The sequence below is a fragment of the Pipra filicauda genome, unplaced genomic scaffold (genome assembly GCF_003945595.2).
Source record: "Pipra filicauda isolate LSUMZ 115617 unplaced genomic scaffold, ASM394559v2 scaffold130_size2058158_pilon, whole genome shotgun sequence".
NCBI lineage: Eukaryota > Metazoa > Chordata > Aves > Passeriformes > Pipridae > Pipra > Pipra filicauda.
In genome coordinates this window covers 1,083,778-1,107,745 of record NW_024103774.1, presented here as the reverse complement: position 1 = coordinate 1,107,745, position 23,968 = coordinate 1,083,778, and the positions used below count along the sequence as shown (strand labels likewise).

Below are 23,968 nucleotides of genomic sequence, written 5' to 3'. Positions count from 1 at the left end.
AAATATCAAAACTTGGTCTTCAGCTGTGTCTATATGGCTGGACAGTCAGAGAAATATCTGAGAGACATGGAAAGAGAGAATTTGTTGAATGTAAATACTGATCTGTGGAAACCAGAAGGCCATGCAATTGATATGAGGCTTCCAAGTCCATTTTCGCAGTGAGAGATTTAGCCCTACTTAAAAACTTGGTAACATACTGAAAAAAATGCAGTCTTCAGAAATCTAACCTGAGAGAGAATCCCACCGGGAATGGTAATGATAGAAAAATAAAGTGATAACAAACCTCATATCAATTTTTCATCAGGAGGATACATATCAGATTGACATAAGGATGACTGTACATCAGGATTCCATAGCTGCCAAAATTTATTTCTGAAAGCCTCATTAACAATAAAAATCTAATTTTGATATTTGGAGAGTCCGTTGAAAATTATAATGTGATTAAAATAATAAGCAAAGAGAGTACCCTCCATCCCAGAACCTTTCCAAATCAAAAGAGACTTCCTCACACAGTGATTTTACAAGAGCAGAAAAAGTCTTTTTTAGGCATTCTTCTGCTTAGTACTCCAATATGTAGTACTAAATTTGTGTCTGCAGGGACATTGGTATGCTAGACCAGACCTTTAGCTAATGGATATTTTTGTAAATATTTAGAGCCAAGTCATGGATCTCCTCTAACTAGAAGTTTCCCTAAACTTCATAAAGATGAAAGGTATGCTTGAATTTGACTTTACTGCTACAGAGGAAGTATATATATAATTTAGACTGGCGCCAGATGTTTCTTTTAGTGATTAAAACCCCCTTCTTTTTACATCAAGAATAAACTTAGTACTTATAACAATGTTAACAAACTGTAAATTGTACACATTCTTTTTTTTAATAAAATATGCATTTTAAACAGGAAAAAAGCAGCAGCAGCAGTAGACATGCCAAATAAGTCACCATATCCCTTAATCATAATCTATGATATGCTATCAATGCATGCACATTAATAAGATAAAGAAGTAATGAATATACACGTGTTTCCACAATAAAACCATGAGTATGCTCCGGCTTAATCACGAGGGAACTATGGTCCCATATTGTAGAAATTCCAAATTCCTAGACTTGCCTTCCCTAAAGATTAACATAAAATGGATGACAGCTTTGACCCTGCCATGATATGGAATTGTGACCTTACATGGGGCAAACAAGCAGCCTGTCCTAGTTAGGACAGCTGAGATCAGTTCATCTTGGCATGGGTGTAACCCAAAACTGTGTATTCTATAGCCTTCCATGCCATTTCCCAGAAACTGTTGTGAATAGACTATTCACACCCTCTGCCCATAGAGCCTGACTCCTCAGGCTACAAACTAGGTGTTAAGAGGCCTGTGAGATAGGAGGATGCTCTTGTCCTCACACCCTTTGTGGAACTCCCCGCCCTGAGGGAAGTACTGAACATTCCTGCCTGAACTGGGGGATATATAATCTTGGAGTCTCGGAACATTTTTAACTCACTCGTGGGATCCAGAGGAAGACTGCAGCTCATCGCTCTCAACCAGACTTAGACCACCACCCTATACTGGACTGCAATCACCACTTTTGACCAGACTGCAACCGCTCTCCCACCAGCAGGTTCTTCCCCTCTCCCTTTACTTTGGACTCAAGCGGGGCCCAAGGAACACCACTTTGTTCATGCCCCAGGGTACTGGGTTATACATTTGGGTTTTGTGGGTTAAGACCAATTGTTTGTTTGTATGATTGTACTTACTGTATTATTTTAATAAATTGTTATTCTGACTTATAATCTCTCCTTTGAGTTGAGTTCATTTCCCCTGCTGGCTAACTCTTAAACCAGCACACAGCCCCAGCTGTTGAACTGAGCTGCCTCAGAAGTCATGGAAAGAAGACAGGCAGCCAGCCAGTTCGCTTTCCTTTGCCTTCCCACCACAAGTTACCCAAGAAAGCAAATCACCTTGCGGATGTGCTCCTGCAGCCCCTTGACCCCGTACATCCTCAGCACGAACCAAAGCTTCAGGGAGCGGAACCTCCTGCCCAGGGGGATTTGCCAGTGCTGCAACCAACGAGAAGAGAGGGCACCCGTGTTAGGAGCCACCGTTGCAGTGCAACAGCAGAAACTACATTCCATAGCAGTTTTGAAGTGAACCACGTTGCCACAGGCAGTTCTTAGAGGTGGGTCAAATAACAGTAGAAATATCTATGCCTGTTTTAATGCCATGGTGTCAGAACGGAAGGGTCACATGGCAAACCATATTTCATTTGCGCATTCTGAATTCTCCTCAAAGGCTTTAGAAAAATAAGTATCTTAGAAGCTTGTTACATTGCCTTGTTTGCAGTTGTGGGGTTAGCGTCTGTAATGGCAGGCCCATTTTCCATTTCAAAGCAACAGTGCTTCCATGGGTTAAGGATTAAAATGCATATGCTTTTTATTTTATTTTTAAATTGTGATATTCACTATGTTAAGAAAAAAAAAAATAAAAACCCACAACTTTAGGACATTTCTTTCTACTGCCTGAACCTTGAGATATTGCACATGAAGACAATTTCTGCCTTTAAACAATTTGTTTTTCAAAAAACAGAGTTTAAAATTTCAGTTTGAGGAATGTTGAAAATTTAGCAAGCTGCATCCTTCTTGGAAAGAAACACAAATTTTTGAGATTTATGATAGTAATGGAAAATAAAAGTCATGAAAATACCAGTATATACAAGTAATAGTATTAATTATTACACTGATGCTGTACTTACCCGATAATCTGTTACAAGACCTAGAAATCAAAGAAAAAATGTTCACGTTGCATCATCGCAATAGCCAAAGCCTTCAATCATTCTAATGTTAATTAAAAAGCTGTGTCTTAGCTATAGTTTACATCCGCTACAAATTTCAGCATCATCAGTATCAACAGGACCACTAAATAACTAGTAGGATAGTTGGCAGCATGCTAAATTAAGGTGCTTGTAATAACCTTCATTCCTTAGCTAGTCAGAATATGCCACTAACAAATTAAGCCCTTTTAGAGAAGAAACAGAGTTTTTCTTTCTTTTATACTGCAGATGCTGTGGAGATGACAGACCAAATACTATTTTTATTTTCTTCTTGTACAGAAAACAATTTGCAGAATCCCCAAACTTACTTCATCACTCATTCTCTGCTGTGAAATGTCATCTTTACCCTAGTGAACTGGTAACACTTCTTAAAATAATCTACTTCTAACTACCTTTTATACTCATACATATATTTGTTGCTAATTCTTCCGCATGTCTAATAAGTGACTGGAAAAACTGACTCAGAATTTGACCTCTTCCTGCTTGGACAATATTATTTTGTACTTTTTATGGCTTTTCATCTGTTGTAGTGAGAGCGCATTACAAACACAGATTGACCAAGCCACAAAGCAGTCCAGGGAGGCAAGTAGAGGGCATTATTAATTACCCTTTATATAAACACACAGTGTCAAGACACATCTACCTTTTATTGTAATAAGGTAATTAAACTGCTTTCATAGTAAAGGAAATTATAACATGGTTAGTTACTTGCTGTAAGTCAGTGACAGAAATTTAACAGATGTAAAATTTAAAGCATTTCTTTAGGAAACATCTGCTTAGCTTCCTTATTCTGCTTTATTACTCTGCAGTGGAGTATAAGCTTCATGGGAAAGTATGTAGTTAAATTCCTAGGGAAAATTCTAAGTGCTCCTCAAATTGTGAACTGCAAGGTACTATATAGAACTGTAGCTTCTGAATTTGACCAGTCTATGTCATTTACATAATTTTCAGACTTTATGTTTCCTAGGAGATAATAAAAAAAAAACAGAAAAAAAAGGACTATTTCCTGTGTTACAAGCTCTCTTGCTGATGTTCTCTCATCTATGCAGCCAAAACATAGGAAAAAACATGGTCCTTCTTTCTCCATAACAGATAGTCATTGGATTCTTTAACCTGTTACTGTGTTGGTTTCCAGGTGGTAAAAGAAAACAAACCCACACAACAACCAACAATCATTAACCTGTTCCCGGACTTCAGGAAATGAATGTGGTTGTCTCAGCTTAGTAATGAGGTAAACTGATAACATTCATATTCTTCTGCATTGTAGCAGCCATTTCTGTTTGAAAGCTGCAAGACTGGTAGCAAAGAGAGGAAAGCAACTGGTGACAGATAAATAATCCTACGCTCCTGCAAGGGGCTATGTCTAATGATGCACAACAACGCCTTTCACAAGCTGTGAAGCAGAATGTAATCAATGCTTAGTCCTTGATTCCTTGATTATGAGCCTTAGTCTTACATCTGTATTTAAGCAGGAGGAATTGCATTGTGGGAGCACATGCGGTATTCACAATGAAGTATAAAGCTGCATTCTTCTAACACTGCCATTAGGATTTGACCTATATCCTGGGCTGTCAGACAAGCTAGTATAATCTTCCTGGTGTGATGATGCAAATCACATAAAATTATAATTAATGACAAAATAAAGACTTTCCCCTTGGGGACACGCATAATTGCCATATGGTTATTAAGAGTAATTGCTCACAGATAGAGATATTTTTCTGCTCATTTAAATTCCTGAGTGAGAGATAAGTGAATTTAAAAATACTACTTCATTTGCTTTGTAAACCATGATAGGAATTCTCAGACCTGAGACATACTCAGAAAATAAGACCCTCCATTAGACAAATCATACTTCCAGGAGTGCTGACATCTCATAAATCACACAGGGATCAATAGGGAGTGTAGCACCTTTGTGTAGTAAATTCGTAGCAAATTTGACTATGTTCATTCAAGGCATAAGCGTGGGTTGGAAGTTTAACTAGAGACATTTGCATTTTAAAAATGTTGTCCAACTCTTTGCAAAAATTGATACTAAATGAGAATAGAGAATAGAAAAAAATTAGCATTACTAGATTGCTATTAATCAGCTGATCTCTTTGAAATCATTATGTCAGATCATATAACATGCTCTCACTGCTTCTGAAGGCAAGATGAAGGCTGAACAACTTTTTATATAACTGGGGTGATAAAGTTTTCAGGTCAACTAGGTGGCCTTACTAATAGCACCTACTTTTAAGAAAGGCTTGGTTTTCTTCTGGTGTTATTTAACTTGGGGAAGGCTGAAGGCTCTTGTATCAGCACTATCAGTTGTCCCGAGAACATATTTTCACTTTAGTTAAGGTTGGATTTTTTTTTCTGAAGAGAATTATTTTTAATGTATGTAAAGTAAAAGCTTGTGCCTTAAATGTATTTACTGTAACTTGTATTTTTCATTTTAAAAGGCAAAAAAAAAGTACATACTTTTTTCTTAACAATTCTAGCCTTTAGAGGGTGAACCTGCATTGCTTAGAAATGGATGAAAGGAATAAAAGGCAAGATTTATGCCAGTTCAGGATTAAGGCACGGGAATCCGTTTTTCCTAGGGCTTTTTAGTGAATGGTGGAATTCTGGCTGGTATTAATTTAAATGTCAAGGAGTTCACAGCCATAACAGAGAGAAGATAAAAGTACTCAGAATACACTTCTGAACACAGATCAGCACCAGCAATTCCAGGAAAAAATAGGAGATCGAGTACATGGTAAGAGCATCCACATATGATTCACCCTCTTGAGAAAGTTATGAGAGAACTTCCACCACATTGACACTGCACTGCTGTGACCTTCTTCACAATTATTCAGTTAATAACCAAATGTGTAAAAATGGGCTTCAAGATGGCAAATATCACTCTGCAGTTGCGAGGTATGTGCAGGAGCAGCACTAATCCATTAAGGAGCTTTGTACAGAGCCTAAGATTCGTAAGTTCTTTGTGAGCATTTTGTGAAGAGCTTTCATGAGCATTTTGTTCAAGACAGACAGTCCGCTCTTACTGCTTTTCTCTACAGCCAGTGTAAGAACATGAGAGCTACAGGATAATGCCACAGAAAGCTATCACTCAAAAATATAGCAGAGACAGCGTCTTCTTTGTGGCTTCTGGGAGTTTTTGCTCCTTACATGGGTTTTTGAAAAATTTGAATCAGAGATTACACAAATAGCTAAGAAAAAAGTCACACACTTTAGCAACTCTAAAACCAAATCAGATCCTGAAACCATTCTGGAGAACGATATGTTGGGGAAGGCAGGTTAAGGAACGCGATACACAGCACGCAGTCATATGTTTATCTGACAGCCAAAAGATCATAAAGAATTTTCTCAACACTCCTATAAAGAATCAGTGGTAAGTCTGGAACTGGGGAAATCCCAATACAAAAAAAATAATATTTTTATAAAATTACTTTATAAAATTACTTTCCTTCTATTGCTTTTAACTAACTAAAATCTCATTAGACAAATACTTGCACTTTAATAAGCTTAACTCCCTCAGGCACTCAGAAAATGGAAATAGGTTCCTAAACAACTTAGGTTGTTTTAAGAATTTCAGTTTTCATCTTAAGTCCTTTTTTTGCCATTAAATATCAGTGTGCAAACAAAATAATAATAATCTCATTTAACTGTAAAATTACCAGACTCCTGATGGTGATGCTGCAGGTAAAGAGGTTCTAATTTAAAGGCACCTATTAAATCTGATCTTTTTTTCACCCTGTATAAAAAAAAAGAAAAAAATCAAATTGAGAAATTTAAGAATAGAAATTTAAGGGATTATATTTCCACAAGAAGTGAAGTCAAATTGAATGTGTTTAAACTGGCATATTTCCTGAGCACAGCCTGTGCCATTTTCAGTGCTTTTTCACAGTCATATCAGTTCTGTACTTACAAGTAGTTAAGTGTAAAGCTCAGCAGGAACGGGCAGCATGACTGCACGACTGCATATTTAAAAACAGACAAGAAACAGACATAGAGGATCTTTTTATGGTGATAGACACTCACACCAGAATGTGAGACTAGCTGAAGCAATGTTAATGTTTGCAGTCAACAGAAGTTGTCTTGAAATTACTGCAGTACAAAGCTGCGTGGGAAGAGCTGTTGCTTCCTAAACACCATGCACAGCCGCGGGGAGGCTTTGTGGATGCTGACTGCTGTGTCTTCATGCTGCAGCCACTGGGAGGGACAAGCCACCCGGTCCAGACTCAGATTTCCCTCTTGTACCACCCTGCCCTTAGCTGGATCCAATACACAATTACTGACAGACATGCTACAGCACGATGTAACACTGAGAAGCATACCTTACTATTGCCAGCTAGGGGGTGATGTGACTGGACTGAGGTTCAAAAGCCAGTGTGTCCCTTTTAGAGAGAATAAGCTATGTTTTGCCAGTGGTAAATAACAAGATTTTTTCTCGTTCATGCTTCACGCTGTGTAAGACTGACTCACCTCCACAAATGTTGCGGTTTATAGAGGCAGAAGAAGAAGAAACCATAAATTGAAAAAGGGAAAGACTGCTACATCATTTTATTAGGCCTATAAATATATTACAAAGTAAGCAAAAGTTGTATCAACATGGGAATACTCTAAATGACCAAAGTCCAAACCTTTTTTTTTCCTGAGTTTTAATGTTTAAATGTAAAATTGTAAATTTCTACAGAAAAATCTAATTTCCAATATTTTTCGGTGTATTTATAAATACACAGGACAGTACACACTCCCAGCTCTCATTCACATCTAGGCTGTGGTCATAAAACATCTTATTCAAACAAACAAAAAGCCTCTCTATGACTAATGGCCAGGGAAGTACCAAGGTTAACAGCAAAGTGCTTTCCTTTAGGTATGGAAAGTACACAGCTGAAGATAAGTAAGCTTATGCACATGAAAAATAGCAACAAACTTCCAGAATGCTCTCAGTAAAAACAATTAATAACTTATTTGTGTGCTGGAAATGTCCTGTGGAGAGAAGGAAGGAACTATTAACTGAAAGCAGGTTCAATTAGGGTAAATATTTTTAACAAACCTTAAGTTGTTCTACTGTAGTTTATTTGATATGTTTGATTACTTTGATATATTCATATTTCAGTAGCTCATTCTGTATGCAACTAATACAAGTTACAAGCAATGCACTTAGTTGTTTTGTGACAGCTTAATTTCTTCTCTGTTTAACAGTGGAACAGATAACTACTCTGCAGGAACATCTAGCTTAGAAGACATAAAAATGCTGCCATCTCGTACTTCCTTGGTGATGTCACTGCTTTTTTAAAAGGAGATTTCACAGGTCTTAATCTGGCAACCATGAAAAACTATCTAAAAGGATTACTAAAATAAATCCAAAGCCTGGACATTAATGTGTACGAACCACATGAGTTGCACCTCTATGCACCATGCCTAGATTTTGCCCTATGTATTTAAACTTTGCAGTAAGTGCTTGTGTGGTCTGGACAAGGGACATTACTGGCAAACTCTCCAGTTTAGTAAGGCCCTCTGATTACTGTCTGCCATTGGTTGTTTGAACTGGCAGCAGTGAAATAACAAAGAGAAGTCCAAGGGCAATCAAAAGAGATTTCGGGGCCCTGAGACAATTGTAGAGGGATCAGGACCGCAGGTAGTGAACAGTTTCCTCAATTCTTCCAGTAACGAGGAATAATATTGATGGGAATAGGCAGATCCATCAGGTCAATGAGTGGCTCTGAGGTTGGTGTAATCGGAAAAATTCTGTAGTTTTTGACCACAAATGGGATGATCTACTCAACACCTGGTCCACTGACACCTGACAGGATGCACCTATCTCAGACAGGAAAAAGAGCTGGACAAGCACATCATGTGGTAGTTGTGCAATTGGCTCATGGGTCAAGCACAGAGGGTAAGAGTGAATGTGGTGACATCAGACTGGCAACCTGTCACTAGCAGGGTTCCACAGGGCTCCATCTTGGGCCCTGTGCTCTTCAACATCTTCATAAATGACTTGGATACAGGACTGGAAGGGATACCAAGCAAGTCTGCAGATCATACAAAACTGGGAAGAGCTGTTGAGGTCCTGCAGAGAGACCTTAACAAATCAGAGGGCTGGGCAATCATCAACCATATGAAGTACAACAAGGAAAAGTGATGGATTCCGCACCTGGGATGGGGCAACCCCAGATGTTCCTTCAGACTGGGGAATGAGATGCTGGAAAGCAGTGCCATGGAAAGGGACCTGGGGGTCCTGGTCGATTGCAAGTTGAACGTGAGTCAGCAGTGCCCTGGCAGCCAGGAGGGCCAACTGTGTCCTGGGGGGCAACAGGCAAAGCATCTCCAGCCAGTCAAGGGAGGGGATTGTCCTGCTCTGCTCTGCACTGCTGTGGCCTCACCTTGAATATTGTGTGCAGTTTTGGGCACCACAATATAAGACAGATATTAAGCTACTAGAAAGTATCCAAAGGAGGGCAACAAGGATGGTGAAGGGCCTTGAGGGAAAGCCGTATGAGGAGCGGCTGAGATCACTTGGTCCGTTCAGGCTGGAGTAGACTGAGGGGAGACCTCATGGCAGCCTAGAACTTCCTTGTGAGGGGAAGAGGAGGGGCAGGCACTGATCTTTTCTCCCTGCTGACCAGTGACAGCACCTGAGGGAATGGCCCAAAGTTGTTTTAGGGGAGGTTTAGGTTGGATATTAGAAAAAGGTTCTTTCCCCAGAAGGTGGTTGGGTCCTGAAACAGGCTCCCCAGGGAAGCGGTCACAGCACTAAAACTGAAAGAGGTCAGGGAGCATTTAGATGATACTCTCAGGCACATGGTGTGACTCTTGGGATGGCCCTGTGCAGGGCTAAGGCTTGGACTCGATGATCCTTGTGGGTCCCTTCCAACTTGGCATATTCTGTGATTCTGTGACAGGAGTGGTGTTCTTAACTTTCTTTGCAAATACCCCTGGCCGAATGAAGGATCACGTCAGAAGGATGTGACATGGCAGTTTGTGTGGCAGTTCACATAGGCAGGGAAAGCAGGAAGGGTGCTGCAATCCACAAGCAGTTCCACACCTCAGGGAAGTGCTGTGTGCTCAGGAGGTCCACACCAGAGGGCTGAGTGCTGTAGGTCTCTGCCATAATGGTGGGCACTCACCTCAGAGTGAAACCCAGTGTGTCTACTGAGACAGCCCCTGAGAAGACTGCTGCTCAAACCCAGACAGAACTGGTAAGGAAGGTACATCAGTACAGGTGGCAGTTTGCAATGGATGCCCAGATACTTCTACTGGAGAAAAGGCTGGTACCTGCACAAAGTGTGCCCAGGTTGATTTTACCTGTTGCAGCAGGTGGCTGAATTACCAGACACAGTTAATAGGCTAAGCAGCAGTATTAGTGTCAGCAGTATTAGAGAGACTGAAACAGAGACAGATACAAGGCTTTGAAACCATACACTTCGTTGGACCTAGATGATCTTTAAGTTCCCTTCCAACCTGAGCCATTCTGTGCTCTTATGATCTACAGATAAGCATTTCTTAAAGCACCTTCCTTCAAAATACTAAAACACCTTCCCAACCAAAAGTTAACACTTAAGCCCTGAGAAGAGTAATAAAAAACCAAGAATACCAAGACTTTGAAAGATTATTATTTTCACACTCTCTGAATGAAGACACTTCTTCCCATTTTATAATATTCCAGAGTAGCAATTGAACAAGTCAGGCAAAACTGACTGGTAGTTTCAGGGCAAAGTCTCTAAATGACTCTAGCATTTCATATAGAAAATATACACTTCTTGGAATGGTTATATTAAATTTCTTTTTCTAGGAAATTGACTGCTTTTTTCTGTACATCAAGAAGTCTGAGAATATTTTACAAAAGGTTTATAATGAAATTGCCCCCAAATCCAAAATTATATCAGTGCCACATATTGCACTGAGTAGTTAAATAATTACATTACAGATCTAATTGCTAAATTATCTTAATCAGATTGCAGCAAAAAGAAATGTGTTTACTGGGGAAAGTGCTGAGGAGCCTGGGTTATTTAGAAGCCTGCCCATCAAAGGAACTCAGATTACTTTCATTCTGAAATGATGTTCAGTGTTTACTGAAGTCTTTCCATATCACCACAACATCATGCTTAATACTTCCCATGGATCCTAAGAGGACTATGTATCCTTCACAATTACTTTTTCTCACCATGTTCCTTCCTCCTTTCTTTTCATATTTCACCTTTTTAGTTGGTAAGAGAGGTAAATTTTGGACATGGGTCTTAGAGTTAGCTGGACAATGCATTTGGCTTCAAGTCAAAGAGTTTAAGTGTACATTTCATTCTTTATTAAGTGAATAACATCTATACATAAATGCCTTGCTGAAATGAAGTTTGTATGGCTGTGGTTGTGAAACTTTCACTTTGGGTAAGGAGATGTTGTAAAGTCTCTTGAGATTCCTTGTAATGGAATCTTCCTATCTATGAAAACAAACATTTTATGCAATGCCTTATTTAAAAAACAAAACAAAACCCCTAAAACAAACAAACAAAACCCAAAAGAGAACCAAAAAAAAAAAAAAAAAAAAAAAGGAAAAAACAGCAAGAAACAAAATGGAGACAAATACTTTCCTAAGTCTGAAGTCTAAGCTTTGCTAGGAAGAAGCTAAAATCACCTGAGATGGAACTCACAGTGGGATTGGATATACCTCCTTGTTTTCATGAAAAGCCAGGTAAAACACTTTTAACATAGTTCCACAGGGTTTTAAGGGAAAGCAGAATTAATGAGAAATTAAACTTTAGGGACTAGACTCTGGCCCCTAATTGTTCTACAAACACTGAAGAGAATGATAGTGTATTGTCTTATTTGCAGGTGGCTATTTTTTTTAACAATGTCTTTGACTAATGAGAAAAAGATGGGAGAAACTAGCAAAGGAGTTTGTTTTATTGTCTTCCTATTTCCAAATACAGAGACACAGCATGTTATGAGGTACTTATAAACTGGGTTAATCACACTGATGCCACTACTGATGAAGTAGGGTCAAAATGTAAACCATTTACACTAAGGAAAGGAAAAAAAAAGACCACAATGGCTTGGAATATTTGAAATGCCTATATCAGTTAAAATATTTACATAAAAAATGTTATATTATCACCTGAAAAGTCATCTTTGCTTGGGATATTAAAAGAGCCAAAGGTTAACCAAAAGCAACTCAGTGATTACTGTCACACATTTATTCTTCTTTTAAATAAGGTGACCTATCTCTGCATGATGTTTTGGAGTCTTCTTTTTAACATTCAGTTTTTCCTTCCTTTTTCTCATTTTTGCAAATTTTGTTCCATTATCACTGAAATTAATGTTTTCATTTATTTTGATAAATAGTCTGCATTTACCGAATAGCTGTTTTGCTAAAAAGTATCACTAGTTGTGATGCTGGTAAACATCTAGTTTGGGACACAATAGGATAATCTATTTTGGAATGTTTTTAACAAAACCATGCTATTATTACTGCTATGATACTTTAGTTTGTTTGAAAGTATGTCTATGGGTTTCTATTTTGGCATCTTTTTATATCAAAATGTCGTCTGCTGTCATCTGGGGAAACTGAAAGTCAGTACAAAATTATATAAATAGTCCCTTTTGAAATCAGCTGCTTTTCATCAGCCAAATCTCAAACATTTTTAGAAAGCCTTTTAAAAGACGGAAGCTTAAACAAAAAAAAATTTTATGGAAAAGAAAACCAAAAAGCTCTGTTGAGCATATTGTTCGTTGCACTGATATCCCTAAATTAAGTTTTTCCTTTAAGTTTTTCCAAAATGGAGCAGGTATGAATCTGCAGACTTTTTGGGACTTCTCTCTCTCTTTCTGAAACATAATGCAGAGCTCAGGCCTATTTCTAAATTTCACATTTCTGAAACTAAATTTCATATTTTTGAAACAAGGGAATTTTATAAATAATTTACAAGACTTGAAGCTATTCCGTGCTCCTCATTTCAACAGAGAAATATAAATAAATGTTTACTGGTAGAAAGGCAGACTAATAGAATGTGATTTTTTCCCCTTGCAATGTTTCCTTTTACTGTAATACTTACCACATAGCAGAGCAGTCAAAATTCACTAGGAGCCATTTGTGAGGATTAAAGTTAAAAGAATCTGCAAACTGAAAATGGATAAATAAAAACAGAATTATGAAAGAGAAAAGGATCCATGTGCAAATGATATAACTGTCAAATTGTCTCTGTACACTTTAACTACAAATGAATTACTGAATTTGGTCTTTATTATGTTCATACTAATGCCACCTTAGTTAGTAACTGTTTTAGTTAAATCTTCATTCATTTTGGGAATAGAATTCATGTTAGGTGTGCAGTTAGGCTATTAGTATTATCAACATTTTGAGCATTTGTATACTTTTTAGATATATATGTTACAGAAAAGTACATATCTCATTGTAAACTAAAAAAATAAATAAATCTGTATACTCAGAAACATTCACTGGTGGTTCATATCACATTTTCCAATAAGCTTTCTATTTTCAAGAGCATTAAACATATAAACACAAAATTAAAATATACAGAGACAAATGATTTATTTAATTCAGAATCTGCACATCACATTCATTCAAAAAAATACAACTGACTAGGAAATGTTTGGAGTTTTGTTTTTTTGGTTTTTGTTTTTTTTTTTTTACTGATAGGGTATTTTATTTCATTAGAAATCAAGTTTTTCATCTAGAGTCAAAAGAAATGCCACCAAAGATAAGGACTGGCAATACATGTTTATACACATAACGTGCCAGGCCCAGTTTACTTGAGATATGTTTAGGCGTGGTGTCAGAAGAAACCCAGGTAGGTAAGATGGACATCATGTGGGAAAGGCTCATCAGCCTTAAAAAAGAGAGATAGGGGCCTGGCAGCACGTTATAGCACTCTTCTGTTCTCATTTGCTTCTCATAACCTTCCCTGTCACCTGTAAACAATTAAGAATTACTCTAATAACAGAAGATTATCTATCTATATATCTATCTAGCTATCACCCTGTACTAGGTAAGGTAGGAAACATATTCATGGTTGTTAAATATTTACTCCTGTGACAAATGCTGGCCCAGACAAGGGACGCTGTTTCATTTCCTTTGGGAACCAATAACAATAATTTAAAAAATATTCCCACACAGGAAATTACAACAAGCTTCATTTGCTGATAAAAAAAGAGACAGAAAGAAATGCTTTATTTGTGAGGGGGTTTTCCCTCTTCTTCTTCATTAGTCACTACCTATCAGTGCTGTGTTTAAACTTCTGGCTTTACCAAACAGTAATATTTTCTCCACTGGCGTGGAAGACAAGGACTTATCTGACTGTCTGAGGGGAGCAGCAGGAAATTGAAGTATTCTTATCTAAGCAACTGAATGCCAAGTAGCTCAGCAAGGGGAGGAAAAAGGAACAGGAGTGCTGTTGGGGGAATATTTCATTTAGCTCTCTTGGTTATTAAACCCTGTCTGTTTGAGATAGAGCTACTGGCTATATCCTAGATAACTTTCAGGATGCAAGAAAAAAATCAGACATAATGACATAATAAGACATAACTTTTTTTTTAGAATAATTTTGTGTGTGCATGTAAGGTAGAATTAGGCTTCTATAAATGTGTCATTTGGGTTATTTGGGAAAAAGTTCCACTTTTCTATTTTGCAAGACACTTTGTTGATTCACTGCTATTTGCTGTTCTGAATGAGAAACTTCTACATAGTGGGGTAACTTGCATACTCCAGTATAAACAAGTAAAAATTATATAAACTTAAGTAACGTAATAGAATGTACAGGGATTTGAGGTGCAGCTTACTTGGAGATTCTGGAAGAGCTATTAATCTTGGATGCATAAACAACAAACAAATTCTATGAAAGAGCAAGGTTTTAGCAGGCTTCTAGAGAAAAAACACCATTCACCTCCACTCCATTTAAAAGATGCCTGAATTCAGGGCAGATGAATGCACTCCCAGCATAGGCTGCATCAATATGCATCCAGATATTTTCCTTATTACCTAAAAAAATAATTGAAGGGGAAATAAATTAAACAGCAGATTAAAAAGCCCCATTAATTTGCATGAAACCAAGTGCCTGAGAGGTTTTTCTTTGATGTCATTATTTTCCCAATTTAAAATTAAATTAAGAGATTAAATGTTTCTACCATCTGGGTTTTCATTTATATATAAAGATGTATACATAACAAATTATTTTTCCACCCCACTTCTCCTGGAACAAAGTCATAAAATCATAGAATATACTGAGTTGGAAGGGACTCACAAGGATCATCATGTCTTATCTTACTAATATTAAGCAACACAAAATACTATGTGATTTTGATTCAAGAACCATTAAAAAATACACTTTAAAAAAAATGTATCTAGAAATTTAGCTATAATTTCTATGGTAATAAAACTACTTTAGCAAGAAGAGCTAGAATATTAGCTGTGCTCCCCACTTCTAACTCATGAATCACAAACACATCTCTATACAGTATTCTTTACATATTGATATATATATGCATGCACATGCTTTTGAACTGCCAGCAGCAAACTATTTATTACAAGGATGGAGATACTTCTGCAAAAGCAAGCTCTGAAGTGTTAAGAAAGTGCTAGTTTTGATTAGTGACTGAATGGTTTCTGCAGAAATATTTTGTCATATGAGCAGCCCATGTATACTCTGTAATTTAGTATTCACATTCCATTATAGATCACAGTATTAATGCATTTGGTAACAATTCTGGTCTATGAGTTGATGGCTAAAGCCCACATAACATTTTTACACTGGTCACCAGACAATTCTGATTGTTATTTCCACATACAGAGGTATATCCATTGAGATCTGCATTTGGGCACCAAGTTCAAGCTGAAATTTTCATTCTTGTAAACTACATTTTCCTTTTGCATAAAAGTCTGTGAAAAGCTAATACAATATTATTCACAAAATCCACAACTGAGGTTTATTTGAAAACATGTTGAAAGTTCTACTGATTAATTATTTTTAAATATGCTCTTGTATACTAAGAGGAAAATTAGGCAGAAAAGCTAGCATGAGACTTCTGATTTCAGTGGTGTGAAATCCTTCTCATCTCTTCTGCACAAACAGGGAATCACTGAGGTGAAAAACATGACTGGTTGCTATACCTAAAAGTATTGGTGTCACTGTTTTATTAGGTCAGATCTATAGGAATAACTCAAACAGCAAAATAATCTGTAGCTGCTCAGCAGACTACTAGAAACCTGTTTGGAAAGGAGGACTGAGAGAAACTGAGTCTCTGGGGCTTGTGCTGAAGAGCAAGAAACCTCACAGAGCAAGTGACCACCACACATGCCCCAAAGTTTTAAACCCCACTGAATGAATTACCAGAACATCAAATGCAGTTTCTATGAAGCTGCTTCCAATTGCTTATAGCTGTAAATTTCCTGTTCTAAATGTACTTTGCATTTTCATAAGCCAGCAAGCATGTGCTTTTGACCAAACCCTGCTGCAGATCAAAGCTTGAAAAAACAAACCATCACACAGAAATACTTATGACGAGTCCATGACTCAATCACTGCATTAAACACCCTGGCACTTGTTCTATTTTCTTGAAAGATGAAGAAAATCAGGAAGGGGAGAGTAAGGATTAAGAATACATGTGGATTTTTGGTGCATATTTCCCTACTTTTCATAGTTGTTAGAACCACGCAGAAACAAAACACTTGGTGCAGAGGAGAATGGGAGTTCAACTTTCTCCTGATATTCACCATTGCTATAGATGCACTTGCAGGTAGAAGGGCTTGAAGAAAAATGTTACAAACTGAAGCATTTACAGTAATTTTTAACTGACAGGGTTTCAAAATATGACTGCCCCAGGAAAAAACCCTTGAGGCAATGTCCTCTATACTTTTTAAGAGTTTGAGAATGCACATTTGCTGCTTGACTAATATTAGAAATAAAACTGTAATTGAAGGTCTCATCTATAAGTAGCTTTATTGAATTGGAACACTGACACTGCACAATGTCCTGGAAATGACTCAGTGTGGCTTAAACTGCTATCTGCAATTTTAGAAAGAAGCAGCAAAGACTTACAAATAGGACCCAGTTCTAACAGTTTGTCAAAGGAGCAGCAAGGTGTGGTTCCGAGAGTTGCACAGAACTGTAGAACCAAAAAAAAAAAAAGGTGTTATAGCACAGGAAATTATCAAATTAAAAAACTGTCTGCAAAGGCAACAATAAACAAAAAGAATAAATGATAAATGATATAGGACTATTGTGGTTTAGGGCAAAATAAATTGATGTTAGCCATTACCAATCCTTAGTGGAACTTTTGAGAACGTAGGTGGATTTTTTTCCAAAGTTCCCATAAGTATCCTTTGAAACAGATGCATAAAATCAAATGTCAATATAAAATTGACTGATAAGTACTGCAATATATTCACAGTATTATGCTATTTCTATAATTTATATAATTTCTATGTGTTCCACATGCTTATCATGTGGCCAAATACTAACCTCACATATGCAATTGCCATCAAAATAATTTGCAGTTCATGGTATATAAGCAAGTTCTGAACTTGAGCAACTATGGTGCTGGAATTCTTGTTGACAGAATAGGTCACAAATGCTGCTGCCTCGATTAGAGCTCTGCAACAGAGATTTGTAACTGATTTATGCTCAATGGATCTGCAGCCTGGAAGCTGTTCACTAGTAGCATATGTTTACTATTAGACTTGCAAGATTTTTTCCCAGATAAACTTCTCAGAAATTCATCCTAAAATACTGGAACTATTTTTCCTTCATTCTTGTAATGTCTCATTTAATGTACCCTTCTGTGTGATCAGTGGGTCAAAAGCAGAGCTAACACAAATGCTTAAATTTCACAGTAGAAAGAGAATATAACTAGGAGAAAATGAGCAATCATAATTTTCTGGGAATATGCAGGTAGAATTTTAACCAAAAAATCCCAAATACCAAGTGCATTTAAACTGACATTATTTTATTTTTCATTGATACACTTATGTTTTAAACACCCTGTCTCATTTCTGAAAGCACTAATAAAAGCTGGGTCTGGTTTTTGTCTTGTACTGGATTTTTTACATAATAAAAGACACTTTGCAGTTTAAATAGATAAATAAAGTAAGCTGGGTTTTAGTCAGAGTACTGAAGTACAAAAGCATTAGATAATTTATCCACGGTCACACACAGACTACAGTACAGCCAAGAGATGACTATAAAAATGCCAAATCCAGAATTTTGCTTTTTTTAATTTTATTATTTCTAGGTACTTTTTCTGCCAAGTACACTGTCAACGCACTATCTTTTGCTTTTACAGTTTTTCCCTATATATCAACAACTAGCCACATTTTTCTGTGTGTATGCGTGCACATGTCCCTCAGTGAATTCATGATGAGACCAGTAAGAAGAAAAAGGAAAAACCTAGATGATACTTGTCCATCCACTAGACCTTTCCAGAAACATACTGTCATAGCAAAACTTGCAAAAAGTAATTATTAAAATAATAAAGGGAAAATACAGTATTTTTTCTGTATCAAGCCACTAAGAACCTGAGTTTGAAACAAATACAGTTCTGAAAATGAGAATCATACGGTATATATAGTTGGTAAAATTGTGTGCTAACATATTTTTCCCTCAAAATAATCTAATCTTTATCCATACTGGGCCTTCCTATATTCCTGAGTCATATGAGAAGAAAAAAAAAATTAAAGTGCTTTGAGGTACATTTACGACTTCTCTGGAAGACCAATCACCATTTGAAGGAGGTTGCTTTGAAAAGATTGCAGGGTATCTTTTGAAATAGGAATAAATTGGGTCCCTATTTTTACTAAGAGGGCATGCACGTATGGAGTGAAAACATATTTAACACACTGTTGTCTACCTAAGATGTTTCCACAATCAGGAGAAACCTGCATTTCATTTTTGGCTGAAGATCTACACATTGGATCATAAGAATTGGAGGATACCACGATGAAAATTCCAATTTTTCTATATACATAAAGAATAGGGGTTAACCCATTAGACTGGGAAATAAATAAAAGAGTGCACTATAGACTTAATACTGATTTTACACCTATATTTTATGACAATATGTTATGAATTTTCTGACAAGATTAGAGTGAAACTATTTTGGCTAGTCCAGCAATTAAAATACTGAGGAAGATTTCACAACAGAAAGTTACACATTATTGTTGTTAGTATTGTTCTGCAGTTAAGGTATTCTCCTTCTAATCAGGATAAGGAGTATGTTTTTTCACTGAGAGATTATATGAGTTCAAACATATTCTTAGTTGTTTAAATAATAGCTTATTCTGCAAAATATACCTCATTTTCTAAAATAATTTTGTTTTCCTCTCTGCAGGTGTCTAAGCCTCAAAGCTACTTTGCTTTAATTCTCAGAAACCACTTAAAGTGACAGCATCTGCTCTTGTCAGGACTCTCGTTACCCCGCCTCAGTACTACAGAATGAATCTAACTCAATTTGTAGCCTATGTAACACCAGAAAAATCACATTTGTGCAAAGGGCAGGGGACAGGCTACATCACAGAAATGGGACTGATGGCTCAGTATAGCCTGCAGGCCTTATCCTTTTCAGGTTGTGCACTTCAAATTTGACTCAGCCCTGGCTGTGAATACAAAACAGTTGAAAAGCTTGCATCAGTCATCTCATGTATTAGTTTCCTAAAAGGAAGAGCTATATCAGGAAACATCCATGAACGTTTATGATGCCTGAGAGCAATTACTCTCAATCTTTTCAACTGGAAGAACCTCCTATAGCTTTTGCAAAAGACATGGACACATTTTGCATGGTTTCATCACAAAGCTTTTCATTTGCAACTAACTAAAATGAGGCAGGACTTTCAATGTTCCCTTCTTGTTTTTATTTTCTCCTACTCAGTTCTTTGCTGGCTTGCACTTATGACAATGTCTGTGGCCTGAAGAAAACTGAAATCATTCTCTAAACCACTGTTCACTATTTTACAAAACAGCAATCATTCATAAACTGTGGGTTAAGAAACATCACCCTAGGCATCTGTACATGTCTCCAGAATGCTTCTTCCAAATAGAAATCTGTGGTCAGGATCTAAGTGTTGACTTCTACTGAAAAGATGGCTCCTCTGTCAGTCTGATTTATTGTTTCCCAAGTGAGTCTGGATATAAACAGCCTGCTTCTTAATATCCTGCAGATCATCATTCAGAAAAGTCATTGCAGCTAGAATGAGAGAGACTTCACGCTGGGCAGCAAGGCAACCATGTCATAGGAGCTTTATACTGGATAAGGCTGTTGAAGTGTATTGTACTATATATATGCCAGCTGCAACCTATCAGTGTTGATTTATGAAAGACAGCATAAAGCTCACAGGCCACTTACATGCATTCAAGTGAACTGGGCTTGAATGCAGTGGACACTACATCTGAATTTAGAAGTGCTTAACTTAGTGGTCTCCAAATTTGAGCATCCCAGTCAACATTCAGCGAACGCAGAGGCCTGTCTCAAGCTGGGACCATAGGGCCCAGCTGAGAAAGGCATTTACCATGTGTTTAACCACCAGTGTGTGTTTATAATTAATGAAATGGACATGACTTCAGCATATGCTTTAAAGCTCACCCTTTAATGGCTGCGTATCATCCACATTGGGAAACTGCTCCTTGGTAAATTGGACCAACTTTAGTGTCTCGACACCTGACATGGTTAAGTGCATTGTTTGCACAGTCTGCTTGCTTTACTATATGAAAATACCCCTGTTTCAATTTCTGCAAAAGTACTTTGAAACAGACAAATTAACACAAGTCTGAATTTAGAAATAAAAAAATGAAAACAAAAGTAGAGATCTGGGTACCTACTGGCAATAGCCTTCACTGAACAGAAAGATATACACATTACTAATGCTAAAAGATATTGATGGTGGGTAGGAATGCAAAGACTCTTTTTAAAGACAATGCCTCTCCCCCAAAAAAGGCTGACTGAAAAAATCCTATGTTTGTGAAAAGTAAACCTATAACTACCATATTGCTGTAATGACAGAACCTCTTTCACATCAACAAAACCTGGCCCTGACTCTCCACTCACCTCTACAGGGAAAGCATTTCTATGAAGTTCAGTATAATGATTCCTCATTTATTCGTTAAGTATAAGAGGAGAATCATGCCTATAAGGCATTGTAATTTAGTTGAATTTTCTTTTTAATCCCTTACAAAACTTCTTGCTGATAAGGGAGACTGAAACAGCTTGGATGCAAACAAGACATCTTCATTAGAAATGATCTCTCTGCTGTCACAAGTCTCTTCAGGCAGAATTTCTTCCGTCAAACTTGTTGCTTTGATGTTGAATCACTCCCCTTAGTGAAGGATCAGTGAGTACAGGGAGACAAGGAATCAAGTGGCATAAGGTGTTTCCTTGGTAATGTGCATATCTTTGTTGTCAGAACAAAATAAAATAGCACCAAATTACTCAAGACAAAAGAAATGGAAATGCTTTTGAAATCTTCAAGCCAGAAAAGGGAGCACTAATACAGTCCATGGACTGCTGCTCAGCATGGCAGAGAATTAGCACACCTTTTAAGTAGCCAACCATAAGGATAATGAAATCTACTTTAATCTGACATGTTTTATGCATTCAAATAAATGGAAGATCCGGTACAAGCCATATTAACTCAGATGGAGCCTCTGCTGTCTTTGAAAGCCTGTTTTGCACAGCTAAACAAACAGAGGAAGAAAAACAACAGTTAAATCATCTGTTGTAAAGGTGTCGCTGAATACATAAACCAGATTTTTTTATTTCCTCATTACACATAGAAAAATTAATAAGGAATGAATATTTATGAAGGGCAAGTTGCCTCTTTTTTTGTTAATGGACAAAAGTTGAGGAAAAAAACACATTAACTTTGCAGTTAGTGCATAAAGACATGATACAGTGCTGTACTTGTTTAAAATTAACAATAAGATACAAAAGTAGGATCCTGTGTAAGGTATTATGAGCTGGGATCACATAACAGAGGAATAAAACATGCCTTGCGGCATGTTCTCCACCTCTATAGGTGCAGCCCACAGAAAAAAGTTCATTTTGGAAGACCTAGAGATGCTTTGTTTCTCAGTCATAGTCTTACTACACTGGGAATCAATTAATTGATAGGATGCGCTTGGTCATTCCAAGGACTCAATCATTCTAGGCAGCCTAGAATTTAGCATCATTCTGCACATATAAAACCACTTTTCACTCTAGTCATCCTCATACTACATAAAAACAGACTTTAAAGGTTAGTAACAAGAACAGTAAAAAGATTATATTTTCAAAAGAGCTCAGTGAAATTTAAGCTTCTTAGTCCCATTTGGCACTTATCCATGAGTATAAGAAAGCTTAATCGGCTAATTCTTCAAAAAGCAGTTCATAGAAATTGAAGTTCACATTAGCCCTTTTCAAAATGTTATCACATGAAAAAGAAAAAAACTCATCAGACATGACTTTTCTGAAAACATTGTGACACATTTTTCAATCTCTTGAAAAATCAGTTTCTGAAGTTCTCAGTTTCTAAATTAGTTGTCGGTGGGGTTTTTTTCTTCAGTTTTTCTTCAGTGGAGGCTAGTAAAAACATATTCCTTGTAGCATATTATACCCCTTAATAGATCTATACAGCCCATGGTCAATATCAAGTTTTGCAGAGACATAATGCTTGGAAAGAAGCAAAAAATTTTGTTGGTGATGTACAAAACCACAACAGAAGTTACTTAATTCATGGGAAAAGTCAAATGGTAAAATCTCATTTTAACTTGAAATAATAAGATGGTGCTCTGAACTGGCAGGAGGAGTAGATCTGGCAAATAAGCAAATATTCTTTTTGATCAGGTACTTATAGTAGAACACAGCTTTAGAATTTTATCTAATCTAACACTGTTCTATGTCAAAAATTGGGAGATTTTGCTAGACTGTTGTAAAAGCAGGAATCTCTGGAAAAGAAGGTGGACAGATAACAAAAAATGATGACATCTGAAGCTTCCACAGCCACATTCCCTATAGCTCACTTGTTAGGGATTAGTTATGTACTCACAAATACCCAACTGACAATGCCTGATATTGATGATATTTGGGGTATATTATGGAGGTTCATTTGTTTGCTAAAATACCAAGGAGGGAAAACTATTGTTTCTTGAAGATACTTAAGCTTGAGGGAGCATTATTTAATTTATTTCCTTTAAGCTTGTTTTATGAGTAAGTTAGAAACTGAAAAATAAAGGTAAACGGTTCAGAGTTCAAGGGTTGGGAGATTATAACACTGCAAAACTACCTGCAACTACAAAATGGACCCCTATTTATTCAACAGTCTAATATAACCTTAAGTCCTTTTAAAACATCATTTTGCTGAGAAATGCAACCGGCTGCTCCGATTAGTTTCTCCTCCTGCACAGAAAGGCATGTGAAGAACACTCATGGAACCTCTCCTGGTATTCTAGCTCAGCTGCCTATCAGTGCCTCTGTTACAGATTAGACCATCTACTCTTGTCAAAAGTAGCTTATCAGAACCAAAAAAATCCACTGATTAATTAAAATCCAGTACTCACAAAGAATGGTATAAGACCAGCAGCTTTGTCTTCATCCAGAACCTTCTTCAGGGCTGAACCACAAACACTGAATGTATCATCTGAAGGAACATTTTTAATCTTCACAGCACCGATTAATGCAGCCCTTTCCACAGATGAATGAGCCTACAAGGAAATGGGGAAGTTTTAAGACTGACACCTTTTATTGGAATGTGAGTTCATTTGAATTTAAAAAAAAAAAAAATTTCTTTCAGGTAAAGCAATACTTGAGATCCTGGGACTGTTGATGGTATGTAAAAGATACATACCTCTCTCTCTTTCATACAGATAGACAGACAGATGGACACACATAAATATATATACCTACACACACAATTAACTGATAAAAAACCCTGAAATATCCTTGAGACCATTGCCATGACACAATTCAGACAGGAGTTCAATTAACCTTAGTGGGATCTTTAATTAACATGGTAGGACTGATGTAGAGCTTGAGGTTTTGGCTCTAAATCAACCAAAAGATGTGCAGATAATCAGCTTGCCTGATAATGATTCAGTTGCTCACTAGCACATTTTTATAGCATACAGCTTTGCTGACCTCTAAAATAATACATGTCATGGTATGATATAAACCGAAATACTTTCTTACA

At 37.0% G+C, this 23,968-nt stretch overlaps 1 protein-coding gene across 3 annotated transcripts in view; it reads right to left on the bottom strand.

Annotated features, from left to right (window-relative positions):
• The window catches only part of DDC (dopa decarboxylase), a 72,429-nt gene that overhangs the window by 13,169 nt on the left and 35,292 nt on the right, over positions 1-23,968 (bottom strand). For 2 of the 3 annotated variants that reach the window (XM_027743624.2, XM_027743625.2), the window contains exons 6-12: positions 23,340-23,483; positions 16,857-16,923; positions 14,706-14,800; positions 12,858-12,925; positions 6,483-6,559; positions 2,746-2,765; positions 1,955-2,053 (exon numbers count right to left, since the gene is read on the bottom strand). In XM_027743624.2, coding sequence (XP_027599425.1) covers positions 1,955-2,053; positions 2,746-2,765; positions 6,483-6,559; positions 12,858-12,925; positions 14,706-14,800; positions 16,857-16,923; positions 23,340-23,483 — 570 coding nt within the window. Of the gene's footprint in view, positions 1-1,954; positions 2,054-2,745; positions 2,766-6,481; positions 6,560-7,142; positions 7,203-12,857; positions 12,926-14,705; positions 14,801-16,856; positions 16,924-23,339; positions 23,484-23,968 lie in introns of those variants that run through there. The other variant, XM_039378187.1, reaches the window with a different exon arrangement.